Source organism: Oreochromis aureus, linkage group 1 (genome assembly GCF_013358895.1).
Source record: "Oreochromis aureus strain Israel breed Guangdong linkage group 1, ZZ_aureus, whole genome shotgun sequence".
NCBI lineage: Eukaryota > Metazoa > Chordata > Actinopteri > Cichliformes > Cichlidae > Oreochromis > Oreochromis aureus.
Window position 1 is genome coordinate 11,502,633 of NC_052942.1, and position 26,796 is coordinate 11,529,428.

General features: G+C 38.3%; 1 protein-coding gene across 3 annotated transcripts; it reads right to left on the reverse strand.

Annotated features, from left to right (window-relative positions):
- Nucleotides 1-6,334: 6,334 nt before the first annotated feature.
- cfap70 (cilia and flagella associated protein 70) lies at nt 6,335-26,316 on the reverse strand. 3 transcript variants are annotated; one of them, XM_039606531.1, is made up of 27 exons: nt 26,195-26,316; nt 25,705-25,875; nt 23,858-24,044; nt 23,512-23,607; nt 22,832-22,914; nt 22,288-22,362; nt 21,088-21,279; nt 20,773-20,955; nt 19,803-19,897; nt 17,833-17,905; nt 17,547-17,684; nt 17,057-17,200; nt 16,433-16,524; nt 16,162-16,222; nt 15,837-16,019; nt 15,558-15,689; nt 15,351-15,479; nt 15,058-15,191; nt 14,528-14,643; nt 13,872-14,072; nt 13,481-13,608; nt 12,938-13,090; nt 10,915-11,076; nt 10,586-10,675; nt 10,189-10,290; nt 7,387-7,434; nt 6,335-7,001 (listed from the first exon to the last, which is right to left on the reverse strand). In XM_039606531.1, exons 1-27 carry the CDS (start codon nt 26,225-26,227, stop codon nt 6,891-6,893), a joined length of 3,312 nt encoding a protein of 1,103 aa, XP_039462465.1. In that variant the 5' UTR covers nt 26,228-26,316; the 3' UTR covers nt 6,335-6,890. The 3 variants fall into 3 exon arrangements, with proteins under 3 accessions (XP_039462465.1, XP_039462544.1, XP_039462492.1); XM_039606610.1 differs by having other exon boundaries at nt 26,069-26,208; XM_039606558.1 differs by lacking the exon at nt 22,288-22,362.
- Nucleotides 26,317-26,796: the final 480 nt, after the last annotated feature.

Below are 26,796 nucleotides of genomic sequence, written 5' to 3' on the forward strand. Positions count from 1 at the left end.
TTCCCCAATTAGGCCAAAAGTTTTCTATAAGCAAGAAACAAATTGATCCACTCTAAGAAAGGGCCAGAGATCCCTACCATGTAGTTTAACTGTTGGACTAAGACAGTGGTTCTTAACCTGGGTTAAGAGAGGACCCTGCACGTCAATTCTCGACGCGAGGGGGGTACCCTGCGCGTCGATAAGTGAAGCAGAGGGAGCCTGACCATGCGTCACACATTTGACGAGTTGGGAGTGAGAACGTGTTGTCATTTCATATGCTGGTTTGTCTGCAATAATGTTAAATCATAAGCTACTCAGTCGACATGATGACATGATGACATGACGTGGTTCTGCAGCGTCACACATTAGCACGTTTTATCTCATTATCTATGACCTCAGCGCATTGAAAAAACACTAAAAGCCTTTTAAGAGTGATATGAATTAATTTAGAACTCACCGGAAAGAAAATGCGGAGAGCAAACCAACAAAAAGCTGGGGATTGCACAGAACTCGATATCCGCTCGTCTCACCGCTGCAATGCAAGCCTGACGTCTTTGTTTAGTAATATCGGATACATGGGATCCCTCACGTTGCCTCCAGGATGGAAAATGATGAAAAGAGAGCCCATTATCCAGCTTCTTGCCTTCACGATCGTATGACCTAACGTTGCACAACACAGCACGTACGACCCATAGCTGAAGCTGTATCTTGTGTCTGGCCTACTGTCATGGCGGAAGGGGGCGTGGCCCACCTCCCGTGACATCACGCCCCAAAGCCCTATTGCCTTTGATGATAGCTGTAGGGGGCGGAGTCAGGTTTCAAGAGAACCCTTAAATACACCCCATATAGAGAGAAACTGTAAGCACTACACTAGCTCTGTAGTTTGAGTTTCCATTTGGGACCCACATTTGGGACCCACATGAGTAGATAACTGGTTGCATTTGATAACTTTGCGCAAACAATATAAATACAAATTAAATACATTCATTTAAAAATGACTGCCACACTAGAATTACAGCATAAACAACTTGAAAAATTAAGAAAAAAAGAAAAATTCCTCATAGCTGAGAACAAGGAACAGCAGAAGACAATATCAGAATTTGTTAAGGTGTGTAAACAACAAGTGGATGATATTTCGAGGCTTAAACAGGAAGCCCGTGCCCATCTCTCAGAAATAGACCAACTAAGAAAACATATGGCTCAATGTGAGATGAAGGCCGCAGGATCAGAGAAATATGAGAAAAAAATCCTGGACCTTCAAAAGAGATGCAAAGACCTGGAAAGGAAACATGCCACTGAAAAAAAGAGACGGGAGCAGAAAGAAAAAGATGTGGAATTTCTGTCTCGTCTTCAAGGAAAAGTCAATAGACTGAGCAAAGAAAATGAAGCCCTGAAGCAAAAATTAAAGCAGGTGACCACTGAAAAAAACCTAAAAGTAAAAGAACTGAAGGAAAAAGAAGAACAGATAAAAAAGGAGCTTAGAGTCCAGGACCAGCTCAAAGAAGAGAGGGTCAACTTTGAAAAAAGGACATCAGAATATCTTGAAGAGGCTAACACGCTGTTTCAGTGTAGAGACAGACTTAAAACAGTGGAGGAGCAAGAAGAGAAATTAAAAGCTGAAATCAAAAAATGGCAAAAAAAAGCAGAGGATTTTGAAGAGCAAAGGGACAGGGTCATTATGGAGAAAAAAGCATTGATAATGAAAAATGATGAACTGTCAGATTTGCTTTTGGGAAAGGACTTGGACAATAACAAACTAGTAAAAGAGTTGAAAGAAAAACGAGAGGAAATAGAAAGTCAGACAAAGGAAGCCTCAAAGAAGCGTTCTAATACGCAACACCTGGAGAAAGTCCTGCAGATGAAAAATGAACGAATAGCCAAACTTGAAAGTGAGAGGCGGGAATCCTTCAAGAAAATGACATCCCAAGATAATGAGATTGTCAGTCTGAGAAATGCTCTCAAAGAAACAGAACACAGACTAAAAATACAAAACTCATCGTGCGTCATGCACGATGAGTTTTGGCCTCAGCATGAAAAACTTAATAAGGAGTTATCTGAGGCTAAAACCGTGATCAGTCAATTTAAGAACACCATAGAGTCACTGACAAAAGACACAGAACAAAAGAATACTGAACGAGAAATGATTCAAGCAAAGCTATCCAAGTCTCAGACCAGGTATTTTGCTGTGAAAAATCAACTGGAGCTCATCAAACAAAAGCAGGCAGAAGCGCAGACGGCACAGGCCAAACAACTTGCCTGTGTCGACAAGGAGTGCAACGTAGTTGAGAAAAGGCTGGCCCAGATTTTGGCAGACAAAGAAAAGGTGGACAAAAAGCTCACAGAGTACAAAGAAACTGTGCTTCAGCAGCAACAAAACATAAAACAGCTGGAAACTGAAATTCAAATGAGTTCAATTCAAAGACAAACGATTGAAGGACAAAAACAGGAAATTGACCGTCTGACGAAGCAGGTAAAGGACCTGCTTAGGGAGAATTCCATAAAGGTTGCCATTGAGCTGCACAAATGTGATGCAAAAACACAGGAAAAAATCTTCTCGCAGTGGCGAACAAACAGACTTGATGCTAAAAGAAAAATGCACATGTCCAGTCAGGCAATAGTATTTGAACAGCGCCGCCGGGACCGCCTGTTATGCAAATATAAGCAACTGGTCACAGAAAAGGACAAAGAAATTAAAGAACTGCGGTCAACGCTGAATCAGGAGGCTGCACTTCAAAACAAAGATCCCGTACAGAAACTCCACAAATGTGAGTGGAAAAATCGCGACCTCAAAAAGCAGTTAGAAACAACACAGCGAATCCTTTCTGTATATGAGGCTAAGAACAGCAGCCTTGTAGAAGAAAATAAACAACTGACACTTGAGGTGAGCGCAAAGCACGCCCCGCTAACTCAGATTTCCACCAAGGCCAAGTCAAACTCTATGGCGAAATCATATCAGCAGTCTGAGGTTGGGCGCTCAACCAGATTCATCTCCAGCATTCCTCAAAAAACAGAAGAAAGGGTTTTTCTCCCCCCTCCTCTTGTAGGCAAAACGTTGGCATTGCAGAATTTAAGCAGTAGACCCTCCAGATTAACCAGTAACTCTCCAAAGATTACGCAACAGATGCCCAAAATTAACCAACACACCCCCATAATTAAACAACAGACCCCGTCAGCCAGGTCATCACACCAGTAAGAAACCTGCTGCCCTATGTATTTTTAGTATTGTTTTTAACCATATCCCTTAGTGATTGAGTTTTATTTTTTTTAAAGTCAGTTTATGTTTGTTGACCAGTCTAAAAACAGATTTTTTTTGTCAATGCATGAAAGGGAATGATTGTTTAAAATTGTTCTTTCTGCCCTGTTCCCACACCAGAAAGAACAACAACAACAACAACAAAAAAAAAAAAACTCAATCATTAAGGGATATGGTTATAAACGATACTAAAAATACACTGAGGCAACTACATCTCTAACCCAGGAGGGCCTGTATTTCCCTTAACACCAAAAATAGTAGACAACAGTAAATAATAACATCTGTTTGCTGTGAGGAAGTGACATGAACACATTCCATCTGTGTCACTACCTCACCCCCAACCAGTCGCGGCAGATGGCTGCCCCTTTCTGAGCCTGGTTCTGCCAGAGGTCTCTGCCTGTTAACAGGCAGTTTTTCCTCCCCACTGTTGCCAAGTGCTTGCTCATAGGGGGTCCTCGGATTGTTGGGGTTTCTGTAATATTGTAGGGTCTTTACCTTACAATATAAAGTGCCTTGAAGCAGCTTCTTGTGAACTGGCACTTTGCAAATAAAAAAATATTGGACTGAACTGATTTTCCTTTTGTTTATTGAGTCTGAGTGGTTGTATTTTAGCACTTTTGATCTACTTCTATACATTGTTTTCATTCCTTAAAACGAAGTAATAATTCTAAACTTTCCACTGTGATTCTAAAACCTTAGCAGAGAGCAGAGGCAGGAAGTACCAAAGTAAAAATACTTAGTTGCTGTATTTAAGTTAATTTTCAGGTATCTGTATTTTCAGAATCAGAATACTTTACTCAGAATACAAAATATTTTTATACTTACAGTATACTTAAATATAGTATACAAGTATAAAGTAAAGTATAAAATATTCTTGTGTCTGAAGCTGGGGGTGGGGGGTAATCTAACGATCCTGATTTAAAAAATGTAGTGAGTAGAAAGTACAGGCACTCAGAAGTAAAAGTAAAAAGTGGGCACAAGATAGTAGTGAAGTAAAGTACCTGGGACTGCCTTAGAGCAGTGTGGGCTCCTAATAAAACTGTCACTTCTGAACAAGGTATCCCTCCCTCCAGGGTATAAAAGTGTAACTTACCTGGGGCAGGAGATGTTTTGTAGTACGAAGCAGCTGAAGGAGTGTACGGCAGTTAAATGGCAATTTGCACAATGTTTGGGTTCTTTTCTATAAAATGAGACTGGCCTTTTTTTTGTGCGTGTACCCTGAAGTGTTATCGCAGAACACTAATCTGTCTCCTTCCACAGGATCTCTGCTGCATTCACTGCGGTGCTGAGGTCTCATCGGTTTTGATATGGAAGCCCAAGACAGCCCTTGCTGTTTCAGCCACAACAAATACGTACCGTGCTACCACACCTCCTGGTGTTGGAGCTATAAAAATCAGCACTTCTGACATGTCGACTTCCTGGCAGCTCACCCCTAAACTGGACTCTGTTTCCTCTTTTGAAAGGACATCAATTTTTACCCAGTGAACAGGACTGATTTGAACAAGATATGCTTCATTTGGCATCAATCATGCTTTAATTACATTTGGGGAATTGAGATTGGAGATATTTGACTGCCTTACTGAGACCCCAAAACTGTAACAAAAAAAAGAACTCGATTGATGTTTCCCGGATTGGGAAATTCGTGTTTTTATGCCACTTTTTTGGGGAGATACTTTAAGTAGCTTACAGACATTTAAAATGCTTTCATTTTGATTTTAACAACTGCCAAGAGAAAAACATCATAAGAAAGAAAAAAAAAGAAAGAAAATAAAACTTGGTTAAAATGTGTCATTATATGAGACTGAGAAAATAACATTTGCATTTCTCATCAATCTGGTTGTAATTGTTAAATTATCTATAATGTACAAAGTCTTTACATCTCTGAATTTAACATAAAGTGGCCTTTTTGTCATCCTTCTATTCCTTTCAGAATCTGCGCTGGTTAAATACAAACAGATTTATTTGGACCGAAGGTCTTCAGGTGCTTTTTGTGTTTCAAAGAGCTGGTAAGATAGCAAGTTCATGCAACCAAATGTACCTCTTTTCATTTTGAATGTTTTCATGTAAACACTGAAGAGTACACAGTACAAAAGGTTAGGATTTTTCCACTCTATAATCTGATTATACATATTAACATGTAAAAAAAGTTTACATTTTGAATGAATAATTAAATTTAGATTTTACAAATGAGACAGGAGAGAATACGTGGAGAATTTTCACCTCAAGGGAGAAATATTTACAGTACAAGCAGGTGAAGCAGTCCAAAACAGCAGTACAGATTTAAGCTTTAAAAACCCCCCCCCATAAATGCCCAAGTAAACTGTATGATCATTTCACCCACCTTTTTATTTTTCCTTTACCTGTCGGCCGTTGTTACTGGTTACTCTTCCAGGCAGTGACATCACATCTCGTCACCATGTGGGTGCTACTTTTATACATGTATAAGCTCATAAGTGGATAAAAGCTTGCATTGTCTAGCTGGCATTACTCTCTGCAGGTGATCTGCATATGAGAAGAGTCATGTGCCATTTGTTGTCTTTGCTTTGTCTGCCACTTAAGACCTGTCCAGACAGTTACTCAGTGTGTGAGCACTGCCATTACCTCACTCAGTTTTAAACACTGGTGGGAATTTTCAAGTTTTCTCCCTGTTTATTTTGCAATCACAGAAATTTCTTGAATAACTTTGATAACTGTGCAAAGTCATTACAAAAGAGTCACTGATCTCTAAACTTGGCAGTCCAAATTTCAAAATAGATATGAAAATCTACATTCACACCAGTCATGTTTCTAATTTACAGACATTTGTAAATTAAATATCTGTATATGTTAAAGCCTCCTAACATGATTTCCTGTTTGCAGCTTCTGTGCTGTACTACTACTTCTACAAGAGGACCTCAGAGTATCTGGGTGACCCTCGCCTCTATGAGGATTCACCGTGGCTGAGAGATATGTTTTCACGGGTCAGACAATGATCTCTCTAAAACAGATCACACCAACACACAGATGCCTAGTTTAAAAACGGCATTAAAAGAAGACCAAAATACAGTATGTTACAAAGAAAACCCATGCAAAACAAAGTACTGGTCACTGTAATCCATTTGGTTTTAAAGGAAATTTATTCAGGGCCCATTCTAACACATCCTTCGTGAACTATTTGACAAGCTCAAAACAATATTTCACAACATTTCCTTTCAACGCAGAGAGGATTGTGCCAAAATTTAGAAACGTGTTTCAGAACAAAAACACCACAAAGTGTCACGAGGGCTTGTTTTCCTGCATAAATGATAACAAAAGAATGACATCAAATGTGAAGTAGTAAATGTTTTATATCCTGCTGGTACCAGTCACCATATAGCCTCCTTTCTTTTCTTTGTTTTTTGTATTTAAACAAAAAAAAAACACTATATTGCAATTGTTTTATATACATTTGAGATTATGGTGTTGCTTTAACTGTGTTTGTTATGTTGATATTGATCAGAGTTTAACTTTTATGGCTCAACCGGTTACTTATCTTCACCGTCTGTGAAATCTAAGTCATCATGTACATCTGAACTCTCTGTATTTAATTTTCATACAGTACACATGCTGAAAACCCAATAAAATGTTGTTTCAAATACTGGTCATTGAGATATTATGTGTACATACTTGGACATATGATTTATTCTTTTCCTTTGGTGCTTCTTTCAAAGCACGACTCCAGATGATGGAAGCGGAGCTGATTCTTCAACTCGTTAAACTCTTTGTGGAGTGACTCCATCTGTAGGTTGAACTGTGGATACCGAGAAAACAGAAAACTTTATTTTTTTCAAGAAACCAGCATCTTAATGTAAAATTCATCTTAGATAAGAGGATGCAATGTTAGTAAAACTGATTCACTGTGACAAAATAAAGGATTACAGGGCTCTAACGTAATTTATGAGAAAATCAAGGACAACAGGAAATCTATATCCTTAGTAATCAAATGCTACAAAGAACTCACAGAGAAGCTGTTTTTGTTATGTTTTATATTCAGTATTAATGTTGCATGTTTACTTTTTCTTTAAAAAATGACTACATGACATAGATTTCAAAACATGGATAATTAATAGTAAATTAATAGTAAATCACTAACTGTTAAACTTACAGAGACTGACAAAAACAACAGCCAAACTCACCCGTATTGCATATTTATAAAACTTCTCTGCGTCCTCCGTTTTGCCAGACTGAAAAAAAGTTAATCAGTGTTAACTGAGTTGCAGACCATGAAAAACTGAATCTGTGTTTAGTTATGTACATAAGTAAAGTTTATTTGTATACTCCTTTTTAAGACAAGTGCTTTACACAGATATTTAAAATACAGTCAAACGAAGACCCCTGAATCAAGAAACACAACACACAACACAAACATTTTACCAAAATGGTAAATAAGATAAGATAAGATAAGATAAGATAAGATAAGATAAGATAAGATAAGATGACCTTTATTAGTCCCACACGTGGGAAATTTGTTTCCCACGTGTTTCCCACGAAATGGTCTGAATAGATGCATTTAAGCAGTTTTTTAAAGGATGCCACAAAGTCAACGGTGTGCAGCAAACACGATAAGCTGTTCCACAGTTTTGGCACTAAAGTCTGGAAAGCAAAATCCTTCTTAGTTTTCACACGGGCATGTGAATCACAAGAAGACCTTTATCTGCAGACAAGATTGAAAAGATTGATGATATAACTAGAGGCCTCATCTTGTAAGGTCACAAAAGTAAGAATCAAGATTTTGAACTATCTAACAATGACTGAATTTAAGAGTTTGAGTTAAAAGTGTTGAAGCAACATTATGGACAGACTGGAAGCAATTAATAGATGCTTTAAATAGACCCAAAAGCAAAGCATTGCAATAGTCTAGCCAGGTGGAGATAAAGGCATCAACGAGCATCCTCAGTAGTGGGCAGCTACCAATCCAGCACCCGGGAAACAGTGTGTAGAGACAGTACCTTGCTCAAGGGTACCTCAGGGTAGCCATTCGATGGATTTGAACCCCTGACTGCCTATCTCAGCCCCATAACAAGGGACTTAAACCACAATGCCACATAGAAATACAGCCATTACAAACCAAAAATTCCCCAATTAGGCCAAAAGTTTTCTGTAAGCAAGAAACAAATTGATCCACTCTAAGAAAGGGCCAGAGATCCCTACCATGTAGTTTAACTGTTGGACTAAGACAGGGGTTCTTAACCTGGGTTCGATCGAACCCTAGGGGTTCGGTGAATCGGTCTCAGGGGTTCGGCAGAGCCTCCGACGTGACATGCACCGCTCATTTTGTGCACCAGTAAAAAACATATCTATGTCTTGAATTTGAAAAAAATCATATTTTATTTTTCACTAAAGAGGGGTTCAGTGAATGCGCATATGAAACTGGTGGGGTTCGGTACCTCCAACAAGGTTAAGAACCACTGGACTAAGATTTGATGGCGATTTGACATTTCAAAGGCTGAGATAAGGTCAGGCAAACCAAGGGCTGGCTGAGCAATCACCCTTATCTGCAGCCATCCAAAGACTGAAACTTTAAGGAGAGCTGTGGAGTCCTAAAACCAGACTGAACGTAATCAAGAGTGTAGTGCTTCTCCAACACCTTCCTGTCCCAACAACCTTTTCTTTTTTCTTTTCATAATACTTTAGCAATTTAGGAAGTTTTGAAACAGGTCTACAGCTGGTGGTTCGTGTAAGGTCCAGATCTGGCTTTTTCAAACCTGGTTGGATAACCTCCTGTTTAAAGAACTCTAGGACACAGCCTGACAACAAAGAACAATTTATCAAAGTGACCACAGAGGGCCCACAGAGGGCCAAATGGAGTCAAAAACTTTGGTCGGGCTTGCTGAGGGTTTAATTTCGAGTAGTTTTTGAGATACATAAGCTAAAGAAAGTGGATGAAAAGATTCTACAATTTTGAGATGTGTGAGAGTTTATGATCAAAAGGGCGATCTATGAGAGTTGTATTTTAACTTTGACCACTGATCTTACCTTGGAATTTTTTTTAAATTCATTGTAGTCCTCTGAAAAAGCTGGTGTACTTGGTGTTGGAGGAGAAACAATGTTATTCACAGTGTCAAATAGAACCTTGGCATTCCTTTTTCCTATTGTAAATAGGAAAAGTTCACAATCTTCAAACGAAGATTGTGAACCTGATGCTTTGTGGTTTTCCCACAGGCGCTCAGTTTTAAGGCAAAGCCAGCTAAAACTGCAAATAGATTTAGTGATCCAAGGAGATGATTTAACGATGCTGTCTTTTCTAATTTTAGAAGGTGCCACTTTGTCCAGGATCTTTAAACACTGTGAATCGAAGGAAGCAGAACTCAGTTCCATGCCATTAGTCACAATCAGACTACTGATTTCTGCAGATTTTTGTATCACAGAGTCAGTAATATGTTGTGAGTACTTCACATGTGCAGAAGACAAGGTGTCAAGGTTAAAAGAGAGCTCAATTAAAATGAAACAGTTACAGTTAGTCACTAATATTAATTGATACTAATCAAAATGTCCTACTTCAAAGTCTGCATTCCTGAAGTGATTTTAGCCATTTATCACATTGATCGACATGCAGCGTCTACTTGCACAAGCTTTTCCCAAATTAATTGGTGTCTCATTTAAGTGTGGTCAGTGACTAAAAAATTGGCTTTACCAAAGGACAAGAGGATGGATCTTGGTGTTAGATTCTATGGAGGTTAGGGCTTTTTACTCTGAACCCATCCCTCATCCTGAAGAGTCATTTCTTCCAAAGCTTAAACTGACTCAGTTCTTATCATAACCCTAACCAGTCAGCTCTTCTGACTCCTGTAGCTTGTTTTTTAATTTCTAACAAAGATACGCTGTTTTGTAGACTTCATAAAAGGGGATGTGTCAGGCCACTGTGTGCGAGATTATCTTGAAATACAGACAACAGAGCACATTAATAATGACATTACTAGTGTTTTATCATCGCTCACCTTGAGGCAAATGAGAGACAGGTAAGCCCAGACCTCTGCATTCTGGTTGTCCAAATGGTTGGCCTCAGTCAAAGCTTCCTCAGCTGTACAAAACTCCTCCAACTAAACAGACACAGAAATGCCCACTGAAACAACAAAGGGTGACTTCCGTTCAAAACAAACACAAAGTAGGGCTCCCAACTATTCTTTTAAGCTAGTATTTCGAAAGTACCATTTCTTTTAACAATAGAAAGAGGAGTGTACTTAAAACCTTGAACCATACACTGAGTGGAATCACAGGCTTTACAATTTTATTTTATTTTCCATATAAAAAAAGGATTCTGAGGCCACAACATAGAAGCTTTTTTGAGTTTAATTAAGATAATTCCCAGCAATATTCTGAAGGTAAGAGTTTTACCCGGTAACATGCACTGCCCAGGCCTAGCCAGGTCAGGCAGGATGGAGACTGTTCACAGGCCTGCAGGTACACAACTTTGGCTTCCTGAAACTGAGAGTTAAAAAAATAAGACAGAGTTACACTGTATAACTTTGTGGTTTCACATGAGATGTTTTAAGTCACATTTGAGTTTTTCTGTTATTTTCCAAGACATGTGGCTGGTCCATTTTGTTTCTTTCTTGAAAAATGCATGAGGTAAACTCTCACACAGTGAACAGATGCTAGCAGACCCAGTACACATGAGTAACTGTCTGACTGATCAGACAGTGAGGCCTGTCTCAATATCTGACCTTCTCCTGCATAAAGTAGCTGGATCCCAGGCGGAGTAAGACAATATGAGAGTCTGATGGCTTCTGCTGGAATTTGAAGCTCCACTCGTAGCTCTCCTCAGCCTCATGGAACTCCCCTCGTAGATAGTGACAGTGACCATTCCAAGCCCATGCATCAGGATCCTGGAGAGAAAGTGGGCAACACTCTTTGGGTCAATACTCAGCAGAGATGCTTGATGAATGCTTCTTCTAGACACATTTCTCAGTCTGGATGAAACTTATTATATGAACTGCCCAGGGTTCCAGGATTAGCAACATCAATGTTCACGTGAAAGACCACCTTATAAAGTGCTTCCAGCTGAAATGACGGGGGACAAAATCCGTGCTGCTTGTTATGTGAAAAATCTGAAAGTTGTGGCTGAATTAGACAAACACAGTGAAAATCTTATGAAGTCTCAGTGTTCCCCTGTGTGTTGACACAGACTGTGTTTACACAAAAGACTCAGTGCCAGTTATCAATTTATTTATTTATTTTTACACTGCATTAGATAACATCAAAATAATGTTGTCAAAAATGACAATAGTGTTCCTATTTTTCTTATTTGTGTGTTGTAAACTAAAAAAAAAAAAACCTCTTAATCTTTTGAGTTTGGTATATGGCGGGGCGCAGTGAACACCCAAGTTTGTGAATGCAATAACTCAAGAACGAGGCAACGTAGAATTTTCAAATCAATACCATAGTTGCATCTGCTGAAAATCTCTTTAAGGTTTAAATCTCAGGGATCTTGACTTCAAGGTAGGAGCTCAACTTTTCTAAAAAAAATAAAAACCAAGAGGAGTTTCACATTTATAACAAAGGTATGTCTACTAGGAAGCTAAAGGGCAGCACTATATTTAAGAGGAATTACAAATGAAAATTAGCTGATGCTTAAAGCTGTTTTTTTTAAATAAACATCCAATTTATTTCAAATTTGTATCGAATTAGGTCTGATTGAAGGACTGATGTGATGGTAAGTTGTCCGCTGCTCCGCTTTGAATATTGGTAAAAACTTGACACAGAGATTACTTTATGGATTTTAAGCAAAATTGTGCCCAAGTTCAAGACAATATTCATAGGTTGTTTTTATTTTTTTAGGCTTTTTTTTTTTTTTTTAAATTTTCACAAGAATTGCTAGTTCCCCTGGAGTTTTGACCACCCCAACAATCAGATGATTCCCTATGAGCAAGCAATTAGCGACAGTGGGGAGGAAAAACTCCCTTCAAAGAGGAAGAACCCTCCGACAGAACCAGGCTCAGGAAGGGACAGGCATCTGCTGTGACTGGTTGGGGTGGGGGGAGTGAAAAAAAAAAAAAAAAAAAAAAGCCAAAGTGATACAAGAGCAACTTAATTAATTCTTGCAGTGTAATTTGCTGTTAATGGCCTTTTCCAATCCCTGTTTGCGTTTTTGTCACTTTTGTCCGAGGTCAAAGAAGCAATGCTGGAGATTGTTTCTGTGTGATCTTTCTCTTTTCCACCTTGAAGGCTGCTGAGAGACCATAAGGTTTTGTTCCCCTGTGTTACTCATGTCAGTGCAGGGGGAACTCTCTGAGAGGCCAGGGTTTAAAAAGGGATCATGGAGAACCTCAGAGGGTGTTATGCACTGGTTTGCATCCAAGGCCAACATCTGTTTAATTAGGCTGACAAATAAATGTTGGCCATTTTGAGGTCCTGTGGTAGCTTAAAAGTAAAAAAAAAAAAGTAATGCTAAGAGTGGCTGTAACTGATTACTTTGTCATATACGATAAATATGCACCTTGAAAATATAAAAATAACAAATCTATTTATTTATTATTCGTTTGTTTGGTGTTTGGTGACAATAAAAAAGAATAGAATGATAAATTAGACGACAAATTGCAGGTTTCACACTTTACAAACAGAGCACCAAATGCTTCCTGGACAAGTAATGCCCTACATGCAATCTCCAGCACAGACTAGTTGAACACTCATGTAATATTCCTCACCCAGTCCATACTCGTGTTGCAGCCAGAGGTAGTGTGGAAGTACCTGATCTAAGCTGGACAGTGCCTCTTTGAGGCTGGCAGCAGCACTGCAGTAGTCTGCTTTGAGCAGCTGCAACTGGGCCAGATGAAGGAAGTAGGAAGCACTGCGGCCGCCATCTGAACATAGGAGCTCCTGGGATAGAGCGACTTCTGCCATCTGACAACAGAAAACAGTAATCTCTGAACGATTTCTGCTATTGCTTTTTTTATTTGTTTTATTTTTGTTCAAACATTACTGCTCAGAGCTTTTAAAATTACACATGTATTGTTCCCGATATTAGTTTACATAATACATATAGACTTTTTAAAAAATATGTAAAAATATAAATACATAGAAAAATCAAATATTTTTTCAAAATGATAAACTGCAACTGATACTATCATACTTTCATAAAACACATATCAGTAACACATGTTTCTAAAACCAAGTGTCATTTGAAATTGCAGATTGCTATATTTAATATGCCCCTTTTTATGCGGTAACAGAATAAACCGATGGTCACGTTAACACAGTGCTGTACAACCCACCACGCTGGGTATGTTTTACCTGCAGTGCATTGTTCTGCAGCAGGAATTGGATGGTCTGTGTGTAAATAGTAGCAGGAGCTGATTTCAAGCTGACACTCGGTGCTGGAGGCTCTTCTTTGTGCATCTCTGAATCCTGGTCAACAAGTTCTGGGAAAAGGAGAAAAATAAAGCTACACAGTCAGGTAACACCAGTTACCCCAGGGGTTTAGTTTCTTCTGCCATATGCCCTTTGGGCTGAAGTGCATGAGAGCCTCAGCAGACAGAATAGTAACGAAAGTGGTTCCTTGACAGGGAGATGGGGCTCATGGGAACAGAATGGGTTGAACTAATGCATAGACTGGCATTACTGCACTTGACACTGTCTTGTATATACAGAGTTGTCTGTATTTCTGTTTTTTTGTTTTCCTCACCTTGCATAACTCTGGGAGAGTTGGTTGTTTCATCTTCCTCCTGCTTGTTCTCTTCCTCTTCGTGTTTCTTCCCCTTGTCTTTCTCCCCCTTCTCCTCGCTCGGTTCTTGCTTCTTTGCCTCTTCTGCATTCAACAGCTTTGTGGCCTCCATAAAAGCCCTCTCAGCCTGGATGGAGTCGTTCTGACCCACATGGAACAAACCTGGAGCAAACACCCAACAAGGTTACTCCACATTCCCCAGCATGCATCCCTCTTCCACTATTGTTGTGGGTGTTTGGGTTATAGATTGTTTTATATTTATGTTTTTTTGTTTGTTCATCATTTTTTTATGTTTAGTACCAGTGTTAAAGTCTGTGTCAACTCTTAAAGAGACCAGTCCAGGGTCTACCCTGCCTCTCGCCCTATGACAAACTGGGCTCCACCCAACCCTAAATTGAAGATGATGGATGGATATTTTAAAGACAGATTTACAAACCAACCTAAATCTATGAAACTCACACACAACAGTCAAACTGTCTTGAGTAACCTGCGGGGCCTCCATTACATTGGGGGTAGACAACAAACAGTAATAGCTACTGACAAATGACGTTTGGTAGTATCATTTTGCTGTTCACTGATACAATAGCAGCAGGAAGCAAAACAGATCCTCATCTCACCCAGCAGCGTCCAGGCCACCACGCTGAGAGGGTCTAGGCTGGTGGCTCGCTCAAGCAAAGTCTGGGCCTCACCGTAATGCTCAAACATCACTGCCAATACCCCACACATCATCAGGCTGGAGCAAGAAGAGGATAAAGAAAAATGGGTCTTGAACTCATGACACTTTTAAATAAAGCATATACAATAAGCTTAGAAAAAAAAAAACACAAGCAGGTAGGTTCATTGCTTGTGAAGTCAGAAAATTTCACATCTTTACTTGAAGACAAAAAGTGATACAGTGGAGATGAAGAATACTGTGACAGGAAGTAAATCTAAATATCCCTCTTCCTCTATCAAATAATAATATACAAATAATATACCATCATGATTTAGAATAGAGCCGATGGCTAGACTATACTTATATAGTCTATAATATATAAATATCTATATATAACATGCAGGCCAAAATAATTATTCAATAATTGATCTCTTATTAAATTAATGATTTGCTTAAAGTGAAGATCAACATTGTAAGGAGTGCATTTCTAACCTGGGTTGGTGCACTTGGTCGATAGACACAGCATCATGATAACACTCTTTTGCCTTCAGATAGTCTCCGGTCAGCATGTACAGGCCTCCCCACTCAAACATATAGGTGGGCTCATTTGGGTGCTTGACCACTAGCTGCAGGTTAATAAAAAAATGTCAGAAACCACTTCATCTATTTTTAACAACCATCATCATTATTCAGTGCGCAATGTGACTTGTGTCCACTTGACGAAACAAAAGAAAAACATTCAAACATAACATTATTATAGATATAGAGCATTGTTATTATTATACCTCTTTCCAGTAATAAGCAGCCTGCTCGTAATTCCCAGTAAGCTGTGCCTCTCTGGCAAAATGTGAGAGCTGAGAACAGTGTAACTGGGTGTTATCTGGGTAGTCTTCAACAGCATCTGGAGAATAAATCTGTTAATGAAGAAAGGATAAAACAAAAAAGTCAAAAGATGTCCTCACAGACTGTATATGAATGTGTGTGTTTGTTACCTTGCTCAAAGCAACGTGCATCTCATCAACCAGGTAGACATAGAGTTTGCTGGCAAATTCCTTCAGCTGTTGATCATCCGTGAACGGCTCTGTCCGCCTCATCTTGTCACGTACGATCCTCACCACTGCATGCTACAAACCGAAAACATACACAAGCCGTTGTGGAGAAATAATGACACTAATGTAGAGGAAAAATATGACCAGAACCATTTAATGAATCCCTAAAAATTGTTTCGGTGTCCTTGTAACTTTCATTAATCCATGTGCAGTTGGTCTGACCTTCATTTGTTCCTTGAAGACAAAGTATCTCCCAGAGTCATTGAGCGCTCCCATCAACTGAATCTTCATTTTCTCCAAGCTGTCGTCTTGGGGCATTTCATGACTTGTTCCAAATAGTTCCTCACACTGCTCTGAAACACGGGACACTGTGTTTGCTACCTGCCTGTGGAAGTCCAGCACAGCCTGCAGGAGCACACACCGGTGGAGCGAATACATCAAGCACGCAAATCTCCTCTGTTGGGCAATTCATTTGTGTGTGTGTGTGTGTGTGTGTGTGTGTGTGTGTGTGTGTGTGTGTGTGTATGTGTGTGTGTCCGTGCTTTACTCTTTCTGCTCTACTAGGACCAGCTGGACGTTTAGGTTTGGGAGGGATCAATGCCGTCACCCTGCAAGAAACACAAAAAACATCTCAATAGACTCACTCATTTGTGTTCCACAGTCAGTCAGAAACAGAGGGCGCCACTACTAAATTTAACACATAAGTGTGTGTGAAAGTGTTGATAAATGTATAACTCTATCTCGGTGCTACAATTGAATAATGGAGCCAAAAGAAGCAGGTCAGACTCAGTCACCACATGGTTTAATTAGCACATTACCTTTGGGCTAGCTCTTCTGGTGATGTTTTTGGTACCAGCGGTTTCTCCAAGGCTATCTCAATGATAATGTAAGTTCTGGCCTCCACATACATCTGCCATTAACACAAGTGAAGAGTTAAAGTTTTCCAAATTTCTGTTTAAACAGAAAACACATCAGCTAAATATGACTTTATAATATATTGCAGTAATAAGGATGTGCAGTAAGTTTGAACATCTACTGCTGCTGATCTCTGTGCAGCTGTACTAAACTGCAACTGGTACCGGAGTCTCCAGTAAATGATCCTAATTTTATTGATTTCTTCGCTAATGCTGTGCAGAGTTATGTTGATGTTTACATTGAGCTTACGTTTCCCTCGGCATTGACTTGTGGCTCAGGTTCACATATGCTGTGTGCAAATCACAGCAGGCCAGCTGCAGGTAATGGCACAGCTCCTCTACTGTGATTTGCATGTTGCTGATATAATTTTAAAAATCTTTATGTTATGGTCTAACAAAAATTTCTTATAACTGAAGTCCAGTTTAATTGTGTGAGGGGGAAAAGCAACCGCTGGACTTTGCTTATGCTGGAAAACTTATAAAAACTCTAAAGAATTATTCACTTGTGACCATTAAAACTTTTCTGACCTTTTTGCCTTGCTCATTGGAATCTGTGGGTCCCTTGTTGCTTCCATTCATGTTCTTTCCTGCTTTGTTAGAGCTGGCAATATCTTTGGCCTGGCTGGCAGCTTCCTTAGCTTTTTCCTTTAACACACTGATGCTTCGCTTGGCCTTTGAGTGCAAGATCAATGAAAAAAAAATCATTTTAATAAAGGTTAAACAGTGCACATAGCAATTTAACAGCCCTATAAAGGTACATATAAACTGCAAAACCAGAGTTGAAACACTGCGTAAATTGTATTTATAAAGAGAGTAAAATTATTTCCAAAACTCATAAACCCATATTTTACCCATAAATATACATTCTCAGTTTTAATATTTGATTTGTTTTCTGACTTTTACGGTGAATAAAATCTTGGTTTGTGAGATGAATTAAGTACTCAATTTTGTTTTTATTTACATTTTACAAGGAAACCAAATTTAAAGCAAATGAGTGATATGTGTGTGTTACTGGAACCTTATTCAGCAAATCTTCGTCAGAGAAAGGCTGAACGCTGTACGCTCCTCGGATGCGCTGGACTCCAGGATACAGCAGCTGCCCAAAGTCTACAAATGCCAAACCATGGAAGGGAATTTCTGAGTCCTCAGCACCTAACTACACACAAACACACACAGGTCTGGTGTGGTCTCCATCTCAGTTAGACTTAAAATCACATGTTGTTTTTTCTAAGCTTATTGTATATGCTATCCTAAATACTGGAAATCCAAACACCAAAGAAGAGAGAATGAAAAGGATTACTAACCTTTGATAATGGCGCCAATGACCTCATGATCTCCACTGGCCAAAATCTGCTCTTAGTTATCCTTTGCTTCAGCCTGAAATTACAATCAGTACTGATACACACATTTTTATATTCTCTCTTTGTGTTTTCCATTAGTGTTATTTCCACTATAAGTCAATCATTCTTAAGTGCCTATTTGTTGGATTAGATCAGACCTGGACATAGCACATTCTCCAAACCCACACCTAGCCCCTTATTAGTCCAGATGAGGTGAATAGGAAAATTTTCCCATTTCAGCCACCAAAAACTTCTGATTTCCCTAACAAAAATGTTGTTTGTTTTTTAATAATATTGTGGGAAATAACAATATAACCTTGTTGCTTTTATTTTGAAGGTGGCTGCTTTTTTCACCTTTTTTATGTATGTGTGTGCAAGTGAATGCAACTTCATTGCAAATGCACTGGAACAGAAGTTTTTGAGAGATAGGATTTTGCTAGCCCTGAAATTATAGTCGTGTCATTATAAAGTATAAGTAGCAAAAATAGAAAAAATAATCAATCGATGGGTAAATAAACAAACAAGTAAATGGGGAGGGAAGTGGATGTGCGATTTTAATAAATCATGATTTCCCTTTTAACTACTTGAAATTGTCTGCCCTAGAGCAATTCACCAAAGGCATGGAGGGTGCAGCCCAGGGGACATCCCATTCACCCCCTCCCAACCCAGAGGCACCCATTCAACCTATATCGGCTTACACTGACATGAGTGCCTTGATCTTTTGTTGTTATATTAAAAGCTTGCTATATTTTTGGTAACCCTAATCTTGTGTGATGTATTAAAAAAAAACACTGTGAGATGCGAATCCCACTTAAATCATGTTTAACCTACCCTTTCATGTGTATTACAGTTGTTTTATATTATTATTTTTTCCTTTCTTTATTCCTTTATTTTTATTTCCTAATGTGTTGCAAAGACAATATCATTAGTTGGCCGACAACAGGAGAGATGGGGCACAGTGGATGGAGGTCCAGGACCACCCCGAGGTCCCACCACAGCCCCAACCCACCTAGTGAGCAACTCCAGAACCCACCAGTCCCAAGGTCACATATTATATTGTTCTGGCAAAATAAACAACAACAACAAAAACAACAACCATGATAATAATAATAATCATCATCATCACCATGTTTAATGAATTCAAAAAATGGGTTTAAAATGTTGATAAATACAGCTCTATTGTCTTTTTGCAAGAATGTGATGGTTTCTAAATGTGTGTCTACAATGATAAGATTTGTCTGGATGTTAATATGTAACTATTTCTTTGATTTCCAGTTAAGAACTATTGTTGTCTTGGTGATACTTAGAGAAACAATGAGTGGATTCATGTATTTGTTTGAGAAAGTTTCAACTTCAGTGTGACTGCCAAGCAAACAAAGGGTTGGTAAAACAGACTAGATTTCTTTCACCGAGGAAAAAAAGTGTCATTTTGGAGAATGTTGATTAAATTGTGATAATTTTTTTTCCATTTTTACTATGGATATTTCACATTTTCGTTGTCTAACTGTAACATCTACTCTTACCAGTAGCATTTTATAGTGATACAGTTAATATTGAGCATAATAACTGAGTTCAGCTTATTGGTGCAGCGCTTCACAACAGTCCCAATTTCTCATGTGGACCTTTGTGACCTTTACCCTAAGCATTAAGCCTATTTACTTATACCTGCACAGATCACATGCTCACTGTGTGGGTAAAATCAGTGATAAGATCAAATAGCTTTTTCATGACTCTCTGATTTCCTTGCATGCCTGAAATGTTCTGAATAAGGAAATCCTGCTCTTAGACTCTGCTATAACATGTGTTCTGTAACAAAGAAACTGGTGACTGACTTTCCCTTTCTAGATTAAATTCTTAAAATTGTAGCCAGCAGGTAGCATGGTGGTCCGATACACAGAGAAATAAAGGAGTGATTTGCATGCTCAGCCTCCAACCTTGTAGTTCCCCCTGCATCCAGAAAGCAGTACATCTCTGTGTCCCAGCTCACTCTGTTCTTCATGGTCTCTGCCTCATCACGAAATGCCCGGTCCTGTGGGAACATTTACACCACAAGCCCGTAAATAAGCTTTCACATGCTGCTTTCTTCAATGGAATTGTGGTTTTTGGATTATCTGTGGTTTTCTGAGATTTCTGAGTTTTTGTCTTCCTTTGAGTTTATTAACATTGATTCTTGGGTTTTATTATTTTCCTCAGTTCTTGATTTGTTGAGTGGACAAATATATAAAGAAGGAGCTGTTAAGCAGGAGGAAAAGAGTAAGACCTCAGAAGAGGTTCATGGATATAGTGAAGGATATGCTAAGGGAAGGTGTCCCTGTTAGGGACAGGGATAGTTAGAATCTGATCCAGTTCGTCTGTTCCTTATTACCCATCTTTGTTAGTTTTTGTCTCTGTCTAACCCTGTAATGCCAAGTATATCACATTTGATGGATAATTTTTTGTCTGTTTTTCAGACTTCTACATCAGTGTGATGTAGTGGATGTAGCATATACGATAAAATCCCAATCTAAAATTCCATGTGTCTCATGTGCAAATTAATACTTTATTTCCTTCTTTTTAAAAGGGAAATAAATGGCACAGTCTGTAGTGCAGATATGGACATTACATTTATTTTTATTGCACAAAAGGACAAGAGCACAATGGTAAAGTGCAAACTGCATCCATGAGGAACTTGTGTTAACATTATGCTGCTTTGCAAGCATCTGCACAGACAGCATGGTAATACTAAGCTAGCCAAGAACCCAGAGTGATGTTAAAGCTTCAACAGGTAACAAACTGATGAACAAATCTGATGATCAAATCTCGAGGTCACATTCAGAGTGTTTTTTATCTTTCTTTCTTTTCTTTTTTTTTGCAACATTACAGCTAACATTATTGGCAGTATCTGCAAGCTGTATTTGTATTTACCTCTAAAGCAGTCAGCTCGCCATCCTCCTGATCAATTTCCTCTGGCTTGAAAAAGACTCCAGGCAGGAAGTGGTTCTCTGGAGCTATTGTGTCCCTATGGGGCCTCTTCTTCTGACGTTCCTTTTCTTCTCTCTGCCCCCCTGCCTTCAGCTGCCCTTCAGGGAACACTAGCACTTGGTCTTGCTGGGAGCAAAGCAGTAGTAAAGCTACATTTGTTAAAAACGCGTCACCCTTGGAAAGATTGACATTTTAAGCTAGTCTGAATGGAACAGTATGCCTTAAGAGGCCACATAAAAAGCACAGTATAACACTCACGTCTGCAGTAAGAGGGATCTCTAGGGCAGCAGTGTATGTGAAGGTAGTGGGAGCAGGGCCAGATGGCAGCATCCATGAGTCTGGGACAGAGTAGGCTGTCTCCAAAGTTACCTTTAGTAGATTAGAGGCTGAGAGCTGAGCCTCAGACAGTATTGGATCCAACACACTGACACTCACATCGAGGGTAGGCAGCTAAAAAAGGAGAGCAGTTTATATATTTCGTTGATATACTGCTTTAATCATACTGAATACAAATCCTTAGGTTCTAAGTGCTTTTCAAACCATAATACACAACACTAAACGAATGCCTGAGTGCAATGAAAGCTCATTTTAGCATTATATGTAAAATCACATGTAAATTCACATATTTAACATATAATATATGTAAGTGGCTGGTTTTTTTTCTCTTTATCATAACCCAGCAATCTTCAGAGAAAAAAAAACACTTATGTTTAACAACACCTTAAAACGAACATGTTCCTATATAACAAGTCTATGTAACAATCTATGCCTGAAAATAAACCAACAAAAACATATTGCCACTGAAAAGGATAAGAGGACTCACTAACAGTTTATACAGCTTAGTTTTTGTTTTTTTCTGGCCTGTTGCACTTTTTATCTGTTGTATTTCTATCTGTATTTTATTTGATGCATATCATATTTCATTTGTAATCTAACAACAAGGTTGTTTAGTATTAGGAGTTGAACCTTGTTAGCATAGCATTTAACATGATAAATGAAATGAAGTGCCGGTCTTTGGCTTTCTCACCATGAATGTGTTAATTAGAAAAGCTGTTGGTTAATTTATAACACCGCAATACCACATTTAAAGTGACAAAGTAATACCTCAAAATTAAGGTGTCTATAGAAAGGAATGGTATTTCTCAAAGTCCAACTTGCATAGGCACCAGAGTTGGTGCCCTCTGATGTCATGCTAGTTGCTGTATGGATGAAGCTACTGTTAGCTGAATCATTAAACTGATTTAGAGCAGCAACTTACCTGTGATGTTGGTATTTTACTTTTTCTTTACCAAACTCTATGACTAATTTGGACTTCTAGTCATAAATCTGTAGAATTCAACTAAGGGGTTGCAGGGACTTTTAGATAGACCTGAACCCCCTAAGGCTCATCTGAGGCTGCATGTTAGGGATATTTTATTTATGCTTACTATAACTGTCCCTGTAGAGTAATGGGATTACCTTCATTTTCCATTTAAAAACTGCTTGGCTGGCCCCTTGCTTCATTCTGGTTGCACTCCTATCTTTGTTGGGGAACTGTGGGCAATATGGATACACTCTTAAAACAATGTATAGGTACAAAAAAAGTTAAATTGTGAATTTTATTTTTCAACTGTCCACTATCTTTCTATTGTTTCGAGTTGTTATTTTACACATTTCATATATAACTAAAGCGTCTACATGTCTGGAATTAGTATTAATTTAACAAAACACACTGTGTGTCTCTTAGGCTTTGCCAAATGTGTTGAATGCATTATTTTAAAATGTCTGCAAAGCTAATATTTGGAATCTCTTTTTTATATATTCAACTTTTTCAGTCAGAACTATATGCAAGCATGTCTGATCAGTACTGTTTTTAAGTGCATTTAATGATGTTCAATCATTTGTCAATGTTAAAAATACACGAAAACACTTGTAATTTATTTGGGTTACTTTGCTATGTAAAAATAGCAGAGAGTGCAGTCATTCACTCTCCAAAAGAATGACTGCAGAGTCCTCAACTGACCTTGAGGCCGGTGTCCTGGGCGGATTTGGCCCGGGGGTTGGGCACCGAATTGACAGAGACTGTGGATGAGAAACTGCACTGACCTGAAGACAAAGAGAAAATCACTCTAACAAATGAAAGTCCTGCTCTGCTAAGAAAAGCTCTCTGAATTGAGTTTTTGCTTTTCTGACCTCCATACAAAGCAGCTGTTAGCTGGGAAGATATGCTGACTATATTAGAAACCAATTTTGAAAAGGGAACAGTGCTAGGAGATGAGCCCGGTATCAGAAATTAAGTAAATGTAGACACTGTAGGTACACTGATGCTAAAGGTTGGTTAGAGAAAAAAAACTGCTAAATTAAAACTAGATTTTGCATTTGGAGCGTTATACTCTAAGTGAGGGAAAATAAAATTATTTGTTTTCAGTTTATAAGAGAGCTTAAATTTGTTTTTGCAGCTTTGAAGGTTTCATATGGCTAGCTCCAACACTAGGGGCTCAAAAATGTACCATATTTCAACCCACCTTCCAGGGCCTTTAATTCAGAAACTTTTCATAGTATGAATTTAAATTTTTGCATGAGCAATAAATAAGCTACGTTTATCATAGGAAAAAAAGTCATCTGATTATGAAGGAGCCAGGTGGGAACTTTTGTCAGATCTGACTGATCTGGTATGGAATGACCCGATAGCTATAGCTGTACCTTGTAACAGTGGTAGGAGGTCAACAACAGCCTGGCCCAGAGGCACTTGTCTTGGTTCATCATTCTTCCCCTCAGCCAGGATCTCTATCACTGTCACTGACCACAACAAAACCATATACATTAAACACAGCAGTGGACATTTTCAGCAAATTTGGTTATCAAGGAGATTCCTGTCACTAATTACATAAGGGATTCACAGCAAAAATGTAAAAAAAAGCAACAAAAACAAGTGTTGATCAAACTGAAAGAAAACAGAATGAAATGAAATGTTTCAGCTGCTGGTTAGCGCCACTTTCAGTTTCATCATACTATAAGAGACAGGAGAATATTTTAAATCTCGACTTACATACGATCGGTTTTTGGGCAATGTCACTGAGAGCCTGAGCATCGTTTGGACAGCGGAAGATGCAGGTAAATTTGTAGTCAACACAGTCCTGCATAGGGTTACCCTGCTTCTCATCTGACTCTCCCAGCAATGTTCCATCAAACTCAACCCGCACCAAACTCTGAAAGCTGTCTCCTTTTGTTGCTTGCTAAAAAGAAAAGAAATGAAATACATAGCAAGCAGTAAACATTTACTTAAGATTATATCACATTTTAAAATAAAGCTTTAATTACATTAAATTCACTTAGATACTTGTTGAAGAAGTAAAATGTACTTAGCAAAACATCAAAAGTATATTCCACCAGTCTCCATGTAAGCTATTAGTACCGCATGCTACCAAAGCCTTCTAAGACCCATAACTCTGTGGGAAAGTTGTTTGCTTTTATGTCTCTCTTTGGATATGTCAATGTGAATTAAACCTAGAAAAAAAGAACTGTGTGCTAAAAGCAGTTATGCTGATAAGAAAACAACTGTTGATGAGATTTAAAATGAGGGACTGAAAATATAGAGAGAGCTGGCCTGGCCAAATACACATAAGCTAACTTTGAGTTTTCTAATTAGGTCAGTGATGGATGGTCATTGATGAGAATGAAAACTGACTGACATTTTACTATGATATTATTGCAAATAGAATTTTAACTCCAGTGCTTTGCACAACTGCATACAATCTTGAATGAAATAATCTTGAACCAAGTGCTACTTGTGTTATATTTTGTATTGATATTTGCCCATTTACTTGAGTATTTTTTTTTTAAATATATTTGGTGGTAAGTGTGTAAGTGGTGGTAAAAGTTATGTAATAATACAAGGAGAAAGAAAAAGAATAGCCAACTAAAACATTTGCAATTTTCTGTTTTTAACAAACACAATTCTAATTTCGTGTAGTGGTGAACAACCGGTCCAATTAAAGATAATAAGTTAATTGGGAAGCTCTAAAAAGCTTATTGAGTCTTAAAACAATTAAACAGATATACAGATATAGACATCTGGCAGCTCCATTTAAAAACCAAACATTCCTCTAGTCATAAATAAATAAAGTTAAAAATAGGGATACACAATACAATATAATAAAAGATTGCAAATGGACTGGTTCTTATATAGCAAATTTCTACACTACTTGCCGCATGCCTCATTCGTACAAGCCCTTTTTAAAACTACTTTTCCGCAATCTAACACTCACACGCTGATGGATGATGGACTTGGGATTTAATGCGTTACCCAAGAACACTTTGGCATGCAGACTGGAACATCCAGGAATTGAACTATCAACATTCCAAGTAGTACATTACCTGCTCACTGTTTTAATGAACTGATAACTAATAAATCGATGGGGGTGGGGGGACAGAGGGTACCTGCCAGCCATCAGAATGTGGAGAGGGTTTCTACTGTTGTCCATTATAGATGACTTCCTCTTCTCTTTAAATTACATTCTCTATATATTTCATCCCTACATATATATGTACTGTACTGAATCCCATGAACATAAGGATAATAAAATCTACTGCAAAAAAAATTATAGCTACATATATAGCATGCTATATTCTACACTCCAGGATCTATGAATAAAAGAATATCACAGCTCTCTTAAGGTGAGCTATAATCATTTACTGTAAAACAATAACAGCTTACAAGTGAACACCTCAAAGTTTCTTTCGGAATTGCTGGACGGTAATGTTGGGTTATCAAGGTAATATGCTGCTTCATGAATTTTAAGGTGAAAATAAAGCTTCATAGACACCACTTACGCAGTGTTAGCAAATTTCACAGGTTTATGGGGATCATTTTTAAGTAACGGCAAAGTAACTTACCAGGTTATTCCCACGGTTTATATGTATTTTTATACTCATGCTGTGCCTTTTCGTGTTTTCTGGAGCCTCCATTAAAGAAAGGTCACTTTGCCGCACGGGGACGCGTTTCCATGGCAACGACACCAACGGCAACGGCTCTGATATGGTGGGATCAACGTGAACTCGAAAATGCTGAACAATATACAACGAGAAGAGCAAAATTAAGTTCAAATTCAAGTTTACTGTTAACAATTCAGCGACGCGATTGATAGGAATCTGTCCTAATGTGCTCATATATACCACAACACAAATCCAACAACACACAACAAAGCACAACATGATGTATTCAATCAACTCATAAAAGTAGTGCCCTGTTTCACTGTACCTGTCTTCAAAGTGCTTTTTTGTGAGAGGTTCAGCTAATATTATAATATTATAGTACATGAATAGCCTAAATTAGACAACAAAAGAAAGAGTCAAGCAAAAAATTATCAACAATTGCATTACCTACAGGAACTATGGCAGCCGCCAGCGAATAACACATAAGCGCCGAATGAAAAGCGCTTACTTTTTCTTCCTATTATGTAGTCATTACATGAATGCAGCGTTATTCAATGCAGACATCTTATTATTCTGCAAAGATATATTCAAAAACAACAAATATTAAAGAAATATTTTTCGTATTACAGGCAAATACTGCTTTTCACCCTCGGTGCATTACACATGTGAGAGAATCGATTTTGTATTCGCCTTTATTCAGGAAAAAATTGAGGAAACATTTTGTTCTGTAATAGTACTAGTGAGACAGCAGGGGTCACTGCTCACTACAGGGGGAAAATCCTGGTGGCGCACTCGTTTTTAAGCTGTTGTGTGTGAAATACCTTGAGTGCATTCAAGGACTCTTAGCCATTTTCTGATAGGGCGAGAACATATTTTATATACGCATTGGGAGTTTAATTTGCTTTTTCTGTGTTCGTCCCATAAAGCTGCAAAAATTTAATATCTCGAGCAGCTTGTATCAAAAGAGACAGTTTTTTTTTTTTTTTTATAGTTTTTGCAACATTAAAAAAATATTAACACCATTTTGTTGCAGCGTTACAGCTCTTTATATAA